Source organism: Microtus oregoni, unplaced genomic scaffold (assembly GCF_018167655.1).
Source record: "Microtus oregoni isolate MIOR12 unplaced genomic scaffold, Mior012 000034F_ref0000314, whole genome shotgun sequence".
NCBI lineage: Eukaryota > Metazoa > Chordata > Mammalia > Rodentia > Cricetidae > Microtus > Microtus oregoni.
Genome location: NW_024543093.1, coordinates 26745861 through 26760341, shown reverse-complemented (window position 1 = coordinate 26760341; position 14481 = coordinate 26745861). Strand labels below are relative to the sequence as shown.

General features: G+C 39.9%; 1 protein-coding gene across 1 annotated transcript in view; it reads right to left on the bottom strand.

Moving 5' to 3' along the window:
* Positions 1-14481, bottom strand: part of LOC121432360 (28S ribosomal protein S28, mitochondrial) — a 138460-nt gene that overhangs the window by 108092 nt on the left and 15887 nt on the right. The window contains exon 2 of the mRNA XM_041630234.1: positions 1330-1511. Within this exon, the coding sequence (XP_041486168.1) occupies positions 1330-1511 (182 nt within the window). The remainder of the gene's footprint in view (positions 1-1329; positions 1512-14481) is intronic.

Genomic DNA, 14481 nt, shown 5'->3' with positions numbered 1-14481 from the left:
ACTGGACTGGGTTTGAATGTGTTTAACATTTGCCTGTGCCATTGCTTCCCACTCCAGGAAGCAAAGGAAGCCCCACTTCTCTGTGGAGACCAGACTGGCCTAGAACTCATAAAAGATCTACCAGTCTCTGCCTCCAAGAACTAGGATTAAAAGCGTATGCCACCACACCAGGCACAACCTCTTTTCTGTTTGCATGTATATGTGTGGGGTGCGTATGTGTTTGAATGTGTCGGTTTATACATTGACATTGGGTGCCTTCCTTGATCATTTTCCACATCATCAATTGAGGCGGAATCTCAATTAAACCCAGGGCTTGTTGATTTAATGAGTGCAGAAGGCAGTTTCCTCCAGGAACCCTATTTCTGACTCCCATGAGCATGACCACACTGTGTGGTTTTTAAAACTGTATACCTGTGGAATGCAGAGACTAACGGCTGCAGATTAAGTGATGGTTGAATGCACTCTCCTAAAGAGACATTTAGAGCATCCCCTCTACGGCTCAAAGGACACTTCAGAAGAGGGGGCAGAAAACTGTGAGAGCCATAAGACAGGAGGAAGAGTTGGGAAGTACCATGTTCCAGGCAAGACCCAGACAGGGACTGCAATCAAGCGCTCACAGGCGCTGCAGTGCCTGTATTAGATCTGCAAATGAGCTCATCGACAGGCAAGCAAGGGCGTGAACAGAGGCTGAGCTATCTGTAACAGACTGAGAGAGGGGGAAGCCACTGTTTGCAGTCTGTACCCACTGGTGACCTTCCCAAGTTCCAGTGTGTACTTGGAATTCAGCGGTCACACAAATGGTCCTGGTTAAACTAAAGGAGTCACACGACAAAACCAAAGTCATGAACCTGAAAATGGTCTGGGAGGAAGGAGAATGTGTTCATCAGGATGGAGATAAGAGAGAGCAGGGAGAAAGAGTAACCAAAATGTATCACGTGCGTATGAAACTTTCAAAAAACAAAGCTAATTTAAAAAATCACCTGTGTTTTGCAGTACATCAACCTTTATAGCTATGTGTAGGGAAGGTATGAATTTACAAGAGTATGGAGACCAGAAGTCAACATCTCAATCCTGGATGTCATTTCTTAGGCACTGTCCATCACGTATTCTCTTTTGATAGAAAAGGCCAGGGTCTTTCACTGGCCTCCAGCTCCCAGACTATACTGGCAGGGCATTGAACCTGAGGGATCCATCCGCCTCCCAGCACTGGGATTACAAGTGCATGTTCCACACCTGGCCTTCTGTGGTGGTTCCAGGGTTGGAACTCTGGTCCTTAAGATTGCAGAACAAGCAATTTACTGACAGTCACTTGGAAATGATTCTACTTACTCGCCATCCACGTCCGGTCTTTTACAAACACAGTGAAACTTGCCACCGAAATCTATGTAGAGATCATCCTCCACAATATGAAAGATCCGCCCAATGACCAGTTTGTCCTTGGCAGGCCCCATCTGTGTCAGTGGAGAGTGTCTCAGCATGGAAGCAAAGGATTGTACATTTTTTGGAGACTCCTAAATATGAGAAAAAATATTTATAAACATGAAATCCATCAAAAAGATAAGAGTTAAGTTTAACAGAGACTTAAAGAGGAAATTTCACAAAACCAATCTGCTGTACACCTACAGTGTGCAGAATGAGTTCAAGACCAAAGTGGAAGCTTACTCCATACTCCTCATTCCTCTTCCTCCCTTTCCTTCTCACAGGCCACTAGAGGAGGCAGCAGACTGACTCTCTGAGCCTCAGCAAAGGCAAGGACAACAGGCAGGACCTAGACAGTGCTATCAGGTCCTGGCTCCTGCACGTGTCCAAGGAGGCCACACTGAACTCACTCCCAGAACCTAAAGTGTGATTTCATCACAAATGCCAGTGCAAACGTTAATCTCTGTCATAGAACAATGCTAAACAAATGGGGTTTATCTTCACACCCTCTTCTTTCTCTGATAGGATTCACGCTGCAAACTCTCCAGGAGTCTTCTGCAGCATCTGCTTGAAAGCTGAACACAGGATGCTGTGAGAGTTTTTCTTATTCTTACAATTGTTTCCAGCAAGCTTTGTTAGAGACCTGTAAATACAAACTGGTGTTTTCTAGTCCTCTTTAATTTGAATATGGGATGTGTGATAGATGTTGGTACAAAGTACAACGTTTCTATTTGTGAGAGCAAATTACAAAGAAATATTAATTTGATGTGACTACATTTACCGACCTACACCCTGAATTATGAATGAGTTTTACATGCTACTTAAGAATTATTAATCATTTAGTGGCATGTACCTTCAATTATACAACTACATTTGTAACAGAACTTTAATGTGGTGCTCTGAATTACAACTTAAATGCTGCTCCCGTGAGGGCCCTGAGTCGACCCACAGATTGAGAACCACTGTCCTAGCGGCTCAACAGTGCCCAGCCCTAAACAGAGCAGAGTCACACCAAGTAAGCCAAGAAGAAACAAGGCAGGCACCACGTTCCTTTGCTGGAAGCCACTAAGTCACCTACACAGTCAGTACCAGAGTGGCTGGGAAGACCAGGCAAATGTCAATGTAGGGTCTCGCTGTGCTTGTAACCAGAAAAGTCCCCATCCACACGGGCCCCTACCAGGTTTCTTCTTTTAATGTTTTTTCACCTGACTCATTAGAACCATAGCTATGTAAAACAAGAGGCCCAGAAATGAACTGTGTACTCAGGAGCCACTCCTAACACACAGTCTCCTTCATAACCATGAAGAGATGCGTGGGCTAAGAGCGTGAGGCAGCAGGTGTCACTTCCCCTCTGGTTTAGAAAACAGTACGCTGAACTATCTCATAAAGATTCCCTTGGGCTGGCAAGACGGCTCAGGGAGAAGCTGCTGACAAGCCTGACACCTGAGTTCAATTCCTGACACCCACTAGGTTGGAGAATCAAGCAAGGTGCCCCCTGACCTTTGCAGGCAAGCTGTGACATAAGCACACACACAAATAGGTGGGAATAAAATTAATTCCCTTGAGAGTTTTAGTAAATCTTTTTTAAAATATCTATTTCATTCTACGTTTTTCGACGTCAAATGGAAACGAAGCATTTCTTTCTCTTCTGTCACCTTTGCCTTTCTCACATTGTACAGTAGGGACAACCGTGTCTTCAGTGAGGGAAAGGACTTCACACAAGCACAGGACTCCTGGGTTAATTCCTGTACAGTTGTCATTACTCACTGGCTTTTGAGAGTCATTTAGATAATCAGACAAAAATTAATAATTAAGATCCTTTCAAGAGATAAAGCATCAAACACAGATAAATGCACTGGCAAATTTCACCAAACATTTTAGAAAGAAATTATTCAAATTTTCCACAATTTCTCTCAGAAGTTGGAAAGGAAAGCACTACTTCTCAATTTGTCCTATGAGGGCATTATTACCTTAAGGCCAAAACACTCAGGACATGACAGCAGGCAGAGAACTATAGATTAGACCTTCAGTGAATACAGACTCAAGTATCTATAATAAAATAGCAGCAAACTAAATCCAACAACATATAAAAGAATTATGCCCCACAACCAAGTGTGGTGTAACAGAGTCAACATACAGAGATCAATTAATGTAACCCATCAAATCAATAGAGTACAGAAGAAAACCACATGACCATGTCAACAGCAGAAAAATTCTAGACAATATCCAATATACAGTCATAAACACTCTCACTACACTAGGAATAAAGGGGAGCACTTCAACTTGATAAAGAGTGTCTTCAGACAACCCCTCTAGCTACCGTAATTAATGATTAGAAACATGGAGATCTCTCTAACGACCTGAGAAGGAAGGCAATGAGTCACTCTCTTTGGCAAGGGATTAGAAGTCCTCACTAATTCATTAAGGCAGGCAAAAAACAAAAACAAACAAACAAAAAAAAACTAAGCAAAAAGTGTACAAAAGAAGAAACAAACTATCCTGAAAGGAGATGATCATGTCTATAGAAGGCAGGGTGGTGGTGGTGCACGCCTTTAATCCCAGCACCTGGGAAGCAGAGGCAGCTGGATCTCTGTGAGTTCGAGGCCAGCTTGGTCTACAAGAGATAGTTCCAAGACAGCCAAAAATACACAGAGAAACTTTGTCTCAAAAAACAAAAACAAACAAAACCCAAAAACCCTCAGAAGGACAAGGAATGAGAGCTCGGTTATTCACTGGATTGCTCAGCACACACCCTTCACCCTTCTCGGCATCACACAGAACTGGAGAGCTGACACAAGTTTGTGACTCCAGAGCTCAGGTTGACTCAAGAGAATCCGAGTTTCAAGGCAATCTTTGCCCGCATAAAATTAAAAGCTAGCTGTTGCTGCTATTTTAATGTAAGCTAATTTAATTCTTGGCAGGGGGGGGGGGTCAGCCTGTGCAACAAGAGATCCCACCAAAAATAAAAATATCAATAGGCAACTCTGCTGGCCCTGAAAGCAGTGATTACAACAAGGTTACAGGACATCTGGGTCTGTCAGAGGAGCCATCATGCTTGAGGGGCAAATAAAATTACAAAAGGAAGCCAGGTTCACATTCTCTCTCTCCCCCCCTTCTCATCCTGCCATTTCCACCCTTTCCCCCCCCACCTCTTTTTCCCATCCTCTCCCTTTGCCCTTCTCTTCCTCTCTCTCTCTCTCTCTCTCTTTCTCTCTCTCACTCACTCTCGACAGATATGTCTAACTAAACATTAGGTCATGCAGCTAAGTACATGCAATTTTACTTCCAGTTATTCTACAAAGTGAGGCATTTTCCCAAGCAAGACTGTTTTTGCTGTAAGGGCTTATGTAAGTCAGTCTGTACTATACAATTTCTCTAATAACACACCACATTTAAAATTTATTATTATATTTTATCTTCCTTGCTATACTCCAAGATGAAAGAGTTATCTGTATTGCTCACTACTAAAAAGTTGCATACATATATAATCATGGCTCTTAAAAGAAAAAGAAAAGTGGTATATTTACTGACTCTCCTAAAAAGAGTCTTCTATAAATCAATTTCTATTCCATCTCTGACACCATCCCTCTGAACACACTCAACCTCCAATCTTTGACACACTACCAAAAAATCCTTTCCAGGGAAGATTCTCGTTATAGTGGGTAACAGTTACTGCAGAGACTCAAAACTCCTCAAAGTACTGAGAATAAGTAACTGTTGAGTGCTCAACCCTAAACATGACATTTATTATCCCTCAAAGGCTCACAGACAGAAGGAGGGGAATAAAAGATGTACGTGCTGTGGATGGGAAAGAGTGCTATCAAATGCTATCTTTAGGCACGACAGTGTCGTGGAACTCATCAACTCACAGCAGCTGTGCTTACCCGTGCAAAACTTACAGGGATTCCTGGGATCGAACCCACATCACCAAGCTTACATGCAAGTGTCTCTATGTGTCATGCTTTCCAGACCCACACATTAAATTTAAAGTTAATTTACTAGACAAATCTCAGGTGCTCAATTGTTCTATATGGACAGCCTGTTATGGAACATTTCGAAGTCCAAAGTTCAAAGTCTCTTCTGAGATTCATACAATCTCTTAACTATAATCCCCTGCAAAATCAAAATGCAGATCACAAACTTCTAACACACAATGGCATGGGAGATACATCACTGTTCCAAATGGAAAAAAAGGAGCACAGTGAGGAGATACTGAACCAAAGCAAGACTGAAAACCATCTGGGCAAACTCAAAACTATGCATCTCCATGTCTAAATTCAAAACATTCTTCAGATCTTCAACTAATTTCATTTTTGTTGACTGCAACACACTTCTCTCTTGAGCAGCTTCCACTCCTGCTAGCAGCTTTCCTTGGCAGGGACGCCACGACTCTGGCATCTCAAGTATCTTGGGGTCTCCAAGGCAATCCAGGTTCCACCTTCACAGTTTTACACAATGGCTTTTCTTGGTCTCCGTGCAAGGACACCCCTACCACACACCTGACCTCAGCATCTTTCCTTAGTCTCAGAGAGAGAGAGTCCATTACCCTTTCTTGTATCCTTGACTCCAAAGCCAGAATTATAAGGCTGAAGTTGCCAAGCTCTGCTGCTTCCTGGGCTGGAACATGGCCCTCTCGTTCAATTGCATCTTCATCAGCTTTCTGTTTTCCATGGTTTCCTGCACTGCTTAAGCTTGCCTGTCCTGGAACTCACTCTGTACACCAGACTGGCCTTGAATTTAAATATCCTCCAGCCTCCACCACTAGAGTGCTGGGATTAAAGTGTACTCAACCACACAGGGCTTTGAGCTTCCTTTAATCCATTTTCAAAATTTGGAAGCTTAGCTGTATGGGATCTTGTCCTAAGGTTATCACTCCCTTTATTCCATTTCTTAATCTGTTTATCTCCTTCAACACCAATTTATCTCCAATCCACTTCCTAGTGCTCCTTTCCTCTTCAAATTGTACATTTTGTAATTTTCCTTGCTCAGTTTGCTCCTTTTTTATTTATTATAAATCTGTATGAAAGTAATAACCACACAACAGAGTCAATACTGGGCTTTTTTTGAGATTTCCTCCACCAATGGAATTAATCCAAATCTCTTCCCTTTAGCCTCAGGTAGATGCTTTGGACAAGAGCAAAAAATCAGCCACAATCTTCACCAAAATATCCCAAGAATGATCTCTAGGCAACATACTAAACTTCTCCTCTAAAACCTCTTGAGCCAGGTCCCCACAGTTCAAATGACACTCAGCAACACTGTCTTCATGCTCCTACTAGCATGGCCCATTAAGCCCCAATTAAATCGTTCAATTCCTTTTCTAACTCAAACTCCCAAAGTCCATATTCCCCAAAACAAAACACATGGTATTGTCAGGCCTATCACAAGAATACCCGACACCCCACTCCTGGTACCAGCTTCTGTCTTAGGATTTCTATTGCTGTGAAGAAACACCATGACCATATCAACTCTTCTAAAGGAAAACATTTAATTGGGATTAGCTTACAGTTTCAAAGACACAATCCACTATCTTAATAGAGCCATGCAGGCAGACATGGTGCTGGATAAGGAGCTCAGAGTTCTACAGCTTGCCCTTCAGGCAGCAGAAGCAATGGTGTCCAACAATGAGCACAGCTTAAACAAAGATCTCAAAATCCACCTCCACAGTGACACGCTTCCTCCATAAGGCCACACCTACCAACAAGGCCATATCTCCTAAGAGTGCCACTCCCTATGGGCCAAGCATTCAAACATACGAGTCAGTGGGGACATACCTACTCAAACCATCACAGATTCTAAATACAGTATGTCAATATAAGTAACTAGCAGTGGTTTTTAATAGCCTGCTTGTTTGGCCAAATGAAGCATACTAAATGAAGACAGACTGTACTAAATAGAGTTGAAATACCCTCCTAGTCCAGGGAAATATCCTAAAGGCCTGGAGAGAATGGAGGCTGGAGTGGATTGACTATTTAAGAGCTGATCGCCCACCCTTCACAGTGGCTCCCTGAAATCAATGGAGTCAGGGTGTGCCAGGACCGCAGACTGGATCAGCATGGTCTCAGGGCTCAGTGGCTATCAAGCTCTCTGGTTGACTGATTATACTGCTCCTGAATTTCACACAAAGAAATCTTGGCTTGAATCACACATGAGCATCATGAGCCAGCCACCAAACTTGAACTAATTTCCAGACTGCCTGTCTCTTAAATAGAGAAGTTCATTCAAAGCCCCTGCTGCCTGAATATGAATGATATCTAAAAGGAGGAAAGAGGACAGAACAAGAGAGGGAAATGGAGTGGGAAAAAAGAAAGATAAAAATTACATTTCCTCTTATATGTGGAATGTACGTGTACGTGTGCATGTGATATGAGAGCAGAAGGGAGATGAAGAGACCAGCGGGAAGGACTTGGAGACGGTTGGGAGAGGTGGGAAGACAAGCAGGAAGGAGCAAAGGAAGATGCCTCTGTGTATAGAAGTGCCATGGCGAAATCGTTACTGTGTATGCTATCGAAAAAAATTAATAAAAAAACAAATTTATACTATCAACCCTTTTCTTCACTTTCCCAAAGGGAGCTATGAATATTTGATCAGGGTGACTATCCATCAAGTGAAGGAAAATAGAATTTCAGAGATGACAAATTGCACCAGTCAGAATGGAAGTTGTTGGAGATCACAGGCTCAAAGATGTTTTAGCTCAGTTCTCGCTCATGTACATACTCTGTAGCTATTTTCTCAATCTATAATGTATAACTGGAATACATACACTGGGTAACTGGCAAAATCTCCGCACTAGTTCTGATTTGTGGACACAGGTCTATGATGATAAAGAAAGCCAGCAGAAGACACTAGAACACTGGTTCTCAACCTGTGGATTGAAACCCATTTGGCAAACCTTTATCTCCAAAAATAGAAGACAAGGCATAGGAGAGATATAAACAGACCTTCCTGAATGGGAAGAGCATCAATGTCAGTCAGCCAGTGTTAGACCTTTATCCTCTCCTATCTTCACCATCCATTCATACCCTGATGGCAACAGGCTCTTCCTGAGTTCTGGCTATGATGAACAGAGCAACAGTGAGCATGGGCAAGTGCTCTAATAAGATGTGCAGCCCTCTGGGTGTATGTCCGAGAGGCACAGCTGCATCTTGTGGTAAACCTACCTGTTTTCAGCTTTTTGAGAACCCTCCACACTAATGTCCAATTCCCTTTTCTCCAATTTTGTCAGTATCTGCTGCCATTTGTTGTTGTTGTTGTTGTTGTTGTTATTATTATTATTATTATTATTAATCTTGGCCATTAGGAAGTGCCTGTCTCATAAATTTCAGGAGCTAGATTTGATCTTCAGAAGCAACAGAGGAAAAGTCAGGTACAATGGTATGCTTGTGATCCCGAGCCAGTCAGAGACCTCGAATATTCACACACACACACACACACACACACACACACACACGCACGCACACTAGCAATTTCTGAAAAGAAAGAATCCTTACTGAGCTTAGTTAAAGGATCAAAGAGCAGAGCGATGGCTCTAGTGAGGATCTTCTCCAAACAGACCTTAGGGTGGCTTATGACTGTATGATAGGAGCACAGAGGAAAAGAGGAAAACTGAATGTCAAGATGGAGTCAGTATCAATGGGCTGATAAAAAGACATGAGCTAAAAGAATGGATACAATAGAGGCTGACCTTCTGCTAAAAACACTCAATCAAATGGACCTGAGAAGCAAGCTAGTGTAGCTATGTAGCTATCCGAATATCTAACAAAATAGGCTTCAAACAGAAATTAATCTAAAGAAATGGAGAGATACATTTCATATTCATCACAGGAAAAATCCATCAAGATGAAGTTTCAATTCTAAACAGTTATGTCCCAAATACCAGAGCAACCACACATGTAAAAGAAATATTACTGAGGTTTAAATGGCACATCATCTCCACACACTAATAGTAGGAGACTTCAACACCCCATTCTCACCAATGGACAGGTCTGCCAGACAGAAAATTAACAGAGAAATAAGGGAAATAACAGATGTGATGACTCAAAATAACTTAACAAACATCTATAGAACATTCCATCCAAACACAAAGAATATACCTTCTTCTCAGCACCTCATGGAACCTTCTCTAAAATCAACCACATATTTGGTCACAAAGCAAAACTCAACAGATACAAAGAAATTTCAATAAGCACCTGTATCTTATCAGATCACCATGCCTTAAAGTTAGAATTCAACAACAACACTAATTGCAGAAAGTCTACAAACTCATGGAAATGAGTAATTCTCAGGTGAATCACCCCTGAGTCAAGGAAGAAATAGAGAAAGAAATTAAAGACTATTTACAATTCAATGAGAATGAACCCAAACTTATTGGACACTATGAAAGCAGTGCTAGGAGGAAAGTTCATAGCACTGAGGCCCACAAGAAGAATTTGGAGAAATTTCACATTAGCAACTTAACAGCACACCTGAAAGCCCTAGAACTAAAAGAAGTAAACTCACCCAGGAGGAGAAGAAAACAGGAATATTCAAATTGAGGGTAGAAATCAATAAAAATAGAAACAAAAAGAATGATACCAAAAAAAATTAATGAAACAAAGATTTGGTTCTTTGAGAAAAATCAGCACAACAGACAAACCCATATCCAAACTAAGCAAATGGCAGAAAGAGAACATCCAAATTAACAAAATCAGAAATGAAAAGGGCAACACAACAACAGACACTGAGGAAATACAGAGAATCATTAGGTCATACTACAAAAACCTGTATTCCAGAAAAATTAGAAAATTTAAAAGAAAAGGGCAATGTCTGAATAGGTACCACATACCAAAATTAAATCAAGACCAGGCAAACAACTTAAATAGACCTATAACCCCTAAGGAAACAAAAGCACTCATTAAAAGTCTCTTAAAAAAAAAAGCTCAGGACCAGATGGCTTCAGTGCAGAATTCTACCAGAATTTCAAAGAAAAGCTACTCCTCAAATTGTTCCAAACAATAGAATCAAAAAGAGCATTGTTAAATTCCTTTTATGATGTTACGGTTACCCTGATACCCAAACCACAAAAAGACACAACAAAGAAAGAGAACAGAGATAAACCTTACTCATGTTGATGCAAAAATTCTCAATAAAATACAAATACTGGCAAACCGAATCTAAGAACACATCAAAAAAAAAGGAAAAAAAAAAAGGATCATCCACCATGATCAAGTAGGTTTCATCCCAGAGATGCAGGAATGGTTCAACATAAACATACAAAAATCCATCAATGTAACTGATCATATACACAAACTGAAAGGAAAAAAAAATGCGTGATCATCTGATTAGATACAACAAAAGCTCCACAAAAATCACAAAATCCAATACTGCTTCACGATAAAGGTCTTTGAGAAAGCAGGGATACAAGGAACATACCTAAACATAATAAAGGCAATATACAGCAACCCAACAGCCAACATCAAATTAAATGGAGAGAAATTCAAAGCGATTCCACTAAAATCAGGAATAAGTCAAGGATGTCCACTCTCTCCATACCTATTAAATATAGTACTCAAAATTCTAGTCAGAGCAATAAGATAGCAAAAGGAGATCAACGGGGTACAAATAGGAAAGGAAGAAGTCAAACTTTTGCTATTTGCTTATGTTATGAGAGTATACATAAGTGATCCAAGAATTCTACCAAGGAACTCCTACAGCTGATAAATACCTTCAGTAATGTAGCAGGATACAAGATTAACTCAAAAAAAAAAAATCAGTAGCCCTCTCCTATATACAAAGTCTTTGGAGAAAGAAACTGAAGAATATATCAGAAAATGGAAAGATCTCCTGTGCTCTTGGATAGGTAGGATCAACATAATAAAAATGGCTATCCTACCAAAGGCAATCTACAGAGTCAATGCAAACCTCATCAAAATCCCAGCACAATTCTTCACAGACTTCAAAAGAGCAATACTCAACCTCATATGGAAAAATAAAAATCTCAGGGTAGCTAAAACAATCCTGTAGAATAAAAGAACTTCTGGATGCATCACCACCCTTGACTTCAAGCTCTACTATTGAGTCATAAAAACAGCTTGGTATTTGCACAAAAACAGACAAGTGGACCAATGGAATCAAATTGAAGACCCTGACATTAAGCCACACACCCATGAATACCTGATTTTTGACAAAGAAGCTAAAACTGTACAATGGAAAAAAGAAAGCATCTCCAACAAATAGTGCTGGCATAACTGGATGTCAACATGTAGAAGAATGTAAATAGATCCTTATCTGTTGTCATGCAAGGAACTCAAGTCCAAGAGGATCAAAGACCTCAATATAAATCCAGGTACACTGAACCTGACTGAAGAGAAAGTGGGAGGTAACTTTGAATGCATTGGCACAAGAGACCACTTCCTAAATATAACTTCAGCAGCATAGACACTGAAAGCAACAATAATAAATGGGACCTCCTAAAACTGAAAAGCTTCTGTAAGCAAAGGACAGAGTCAAGAAGACAAAAAGGCAGCCTACAGAATGGGAAAAGATCTTCACCAATCCCACATCTGACAGAGGACTGATCTCCAAAATATATAAAGAACTCAAGAAATTAAACATCAAAATACCAAATAATTCAATTTAAAAAATGGGGTGCAGATCTAAAGAGAGAATTCTCAACAGAAGAATTTCAAATGGCCAAAAGACATTTAAATCCAGGTGTCAGCAAAGATCTCCACGTAGAGAAACGAAGACTGAGCATGAAGGTAAGAAAAGGATCTAAATGGGCCAGGTTATGTGATCACCCTTCACATACAGCACGTGCCAACTATAAATCTTCTTTCCTTTCTGGAATGATGTGACTACTGCTTTCAAGCATATTTTAAGTGTTAATAAAGGCCCACTCTCTTGAGAAGTCTATCTACTTCAATTTACCATCTCATTGTGTTTATTAACTGACTATTTTCTGTAAGAAGGAAGTGAATGTTTCAGAAGATTTTATTACTAAATCTTAGTAACTCTTCCAGAACTCTACAATGTAAAGGAAAAGGGCTAGCATTATAGCTAAAATAAGAAACATTTTTCAACATTCCTTTACAACGTTAATAATTTTTAAAGTGGAATGACTTCTTTTTGTCAATATAAAACTGGGAAGATTTAAAAAAAAAACCTGGGAGGGTAAGAATGAAGGGTTAAATAAAAGTACATAATCTTGTTATTATATTTATATAGTGGAGATCATTTTCCCCTTTCTATTGAAGCTGACACAATACCTTCTTTGCTGAGGCACCCACCCTTTATAGTGAAACAAATCTCTGGTATTCCAAAAAGAGCTCAACGACAGTGTGAGTCCATCATGGCCTGCAGAGACTGCTTAGTGGTTAAGAGCACTTGTTGCTCGTGTGGTGGACCCAGGTTCCATTCCCAGCATCCACACAGCACACATACAAACGTGCAGGCAAAACGCTTGTGTACACTTAATAAACAAACAGTGTTCTGGAAAATTCAAGGTTTTTTTTTTTTTTTACTTTGTTTTGTTTATTTGGTTTGGTTTTTCTGGAGACTGGATCTCTCTACAGAGCCCTGAATATCCTGGAACTCACTATGTAGACTGGCCTTGAACTCACAGAGATCCACCTGTCTCTGCCTTCCAAGTGCCAAGATTACCATGTCTGGCTAAGATTTTGAAAATAAAAAAGAAAAGAAAGAGTGAAATTTTAACAAAAAATTGAAACATTTTAAAACTATTTACATGAAATCCAAATGAAGATATTGTGAAAACAAATAAATAAATAAATTAAATAAATAAAACTACAAAGTGTTCTATAATGTCAGTATTCTCCATAATTTAAAGCACAAGGATGTTTAACTGTGCAGGCCCTAAACTCCCTGAAAACCACTTTTTCAATGTACTGAAGGGACAGGACACCCTCTACTGTAAGGAAGCAGTAGTAATAGCTTGAACACAGAAAAACCCATTCTTTGCTCAATACTGCCATCTGTGGGCAGCTAGCATGAGTTATAAACTACAACAGTTCATATTGTCATAGTGTTCAGATTCACACTGTCTAAATGAAATAAGAGTGATTAAGGATTTAAGATTTAGGAGTGGAAAGGCTGGGATGTCACTCAAAGATACAGCAATGGTCTATCATGTGCCAGGTTCTGGCTTTGATGCTCTACCCCATAAAGGAAAAAAAGAATTAAAAAAATATATTTATAATAATCTTTATCAAACATTAGCCAGTAGTCCTTTTATGTACCAGAATAAGCTGTGTTGATCACAATAATAAAAAATATTTGGTCCTTATACTCAAAATAAGCAAAACAACTAACAAATTGAAAAATAACGCCAGCATCAAAGCTGGTATTTTACCAAAGGGAAGCGATGTGGCCACGCGAGCTCACAAGTAGTCATAGAAAACACAGGACCTTTAAATAAATAGTAACTTCCATGAGAAATTAGAACAAAGAATTATGTGGATCAATTTCTGACATACTTGAGAATGCCAAAATGAAACCCATTATTTTAAAAGATTAATATATGCTACAAAGAAAGTCGGTGGACACCACCTGAAATTTCATCACTATACAGACATAGTTTAAAATCCATGAGCAGGCTTCTGAGCTGTTACTTTTGCATTTATAACTACTCAACCATCAAACTAAGTTTTACAATTTAAACCAACATATATTCCTGCTTAACATGTAAGGCATTATGCAGTGGATGTAAAGACCATACGAGACCGAACCCTGCTCTCCAAGAGTTACAATTACAGTGGAAGACAACAGGCTCAGAAATGACCTCAGTGAAACTCCAGAGCTGCCAGCATTCTATAAAGACAATGTGAAGCCAAGCACGGGACATTGGAAGGTGTTTCATAGGAATGGTGGGATCACCAAGGCTAGACAAGGAATGAGGTTTACAGTGAATCTGCACATGGAAAGGCATCTCAGCAGGGAGAGCAACTTGTTTAGGAAACAACAATGTTTATCTTTAAACAAAATCAAGCATAAACCATCTAACCAATGAAATCTTACATAAAACCCCAATATATGTGCTCTAAATGTAATTTTTGTGACTACAAG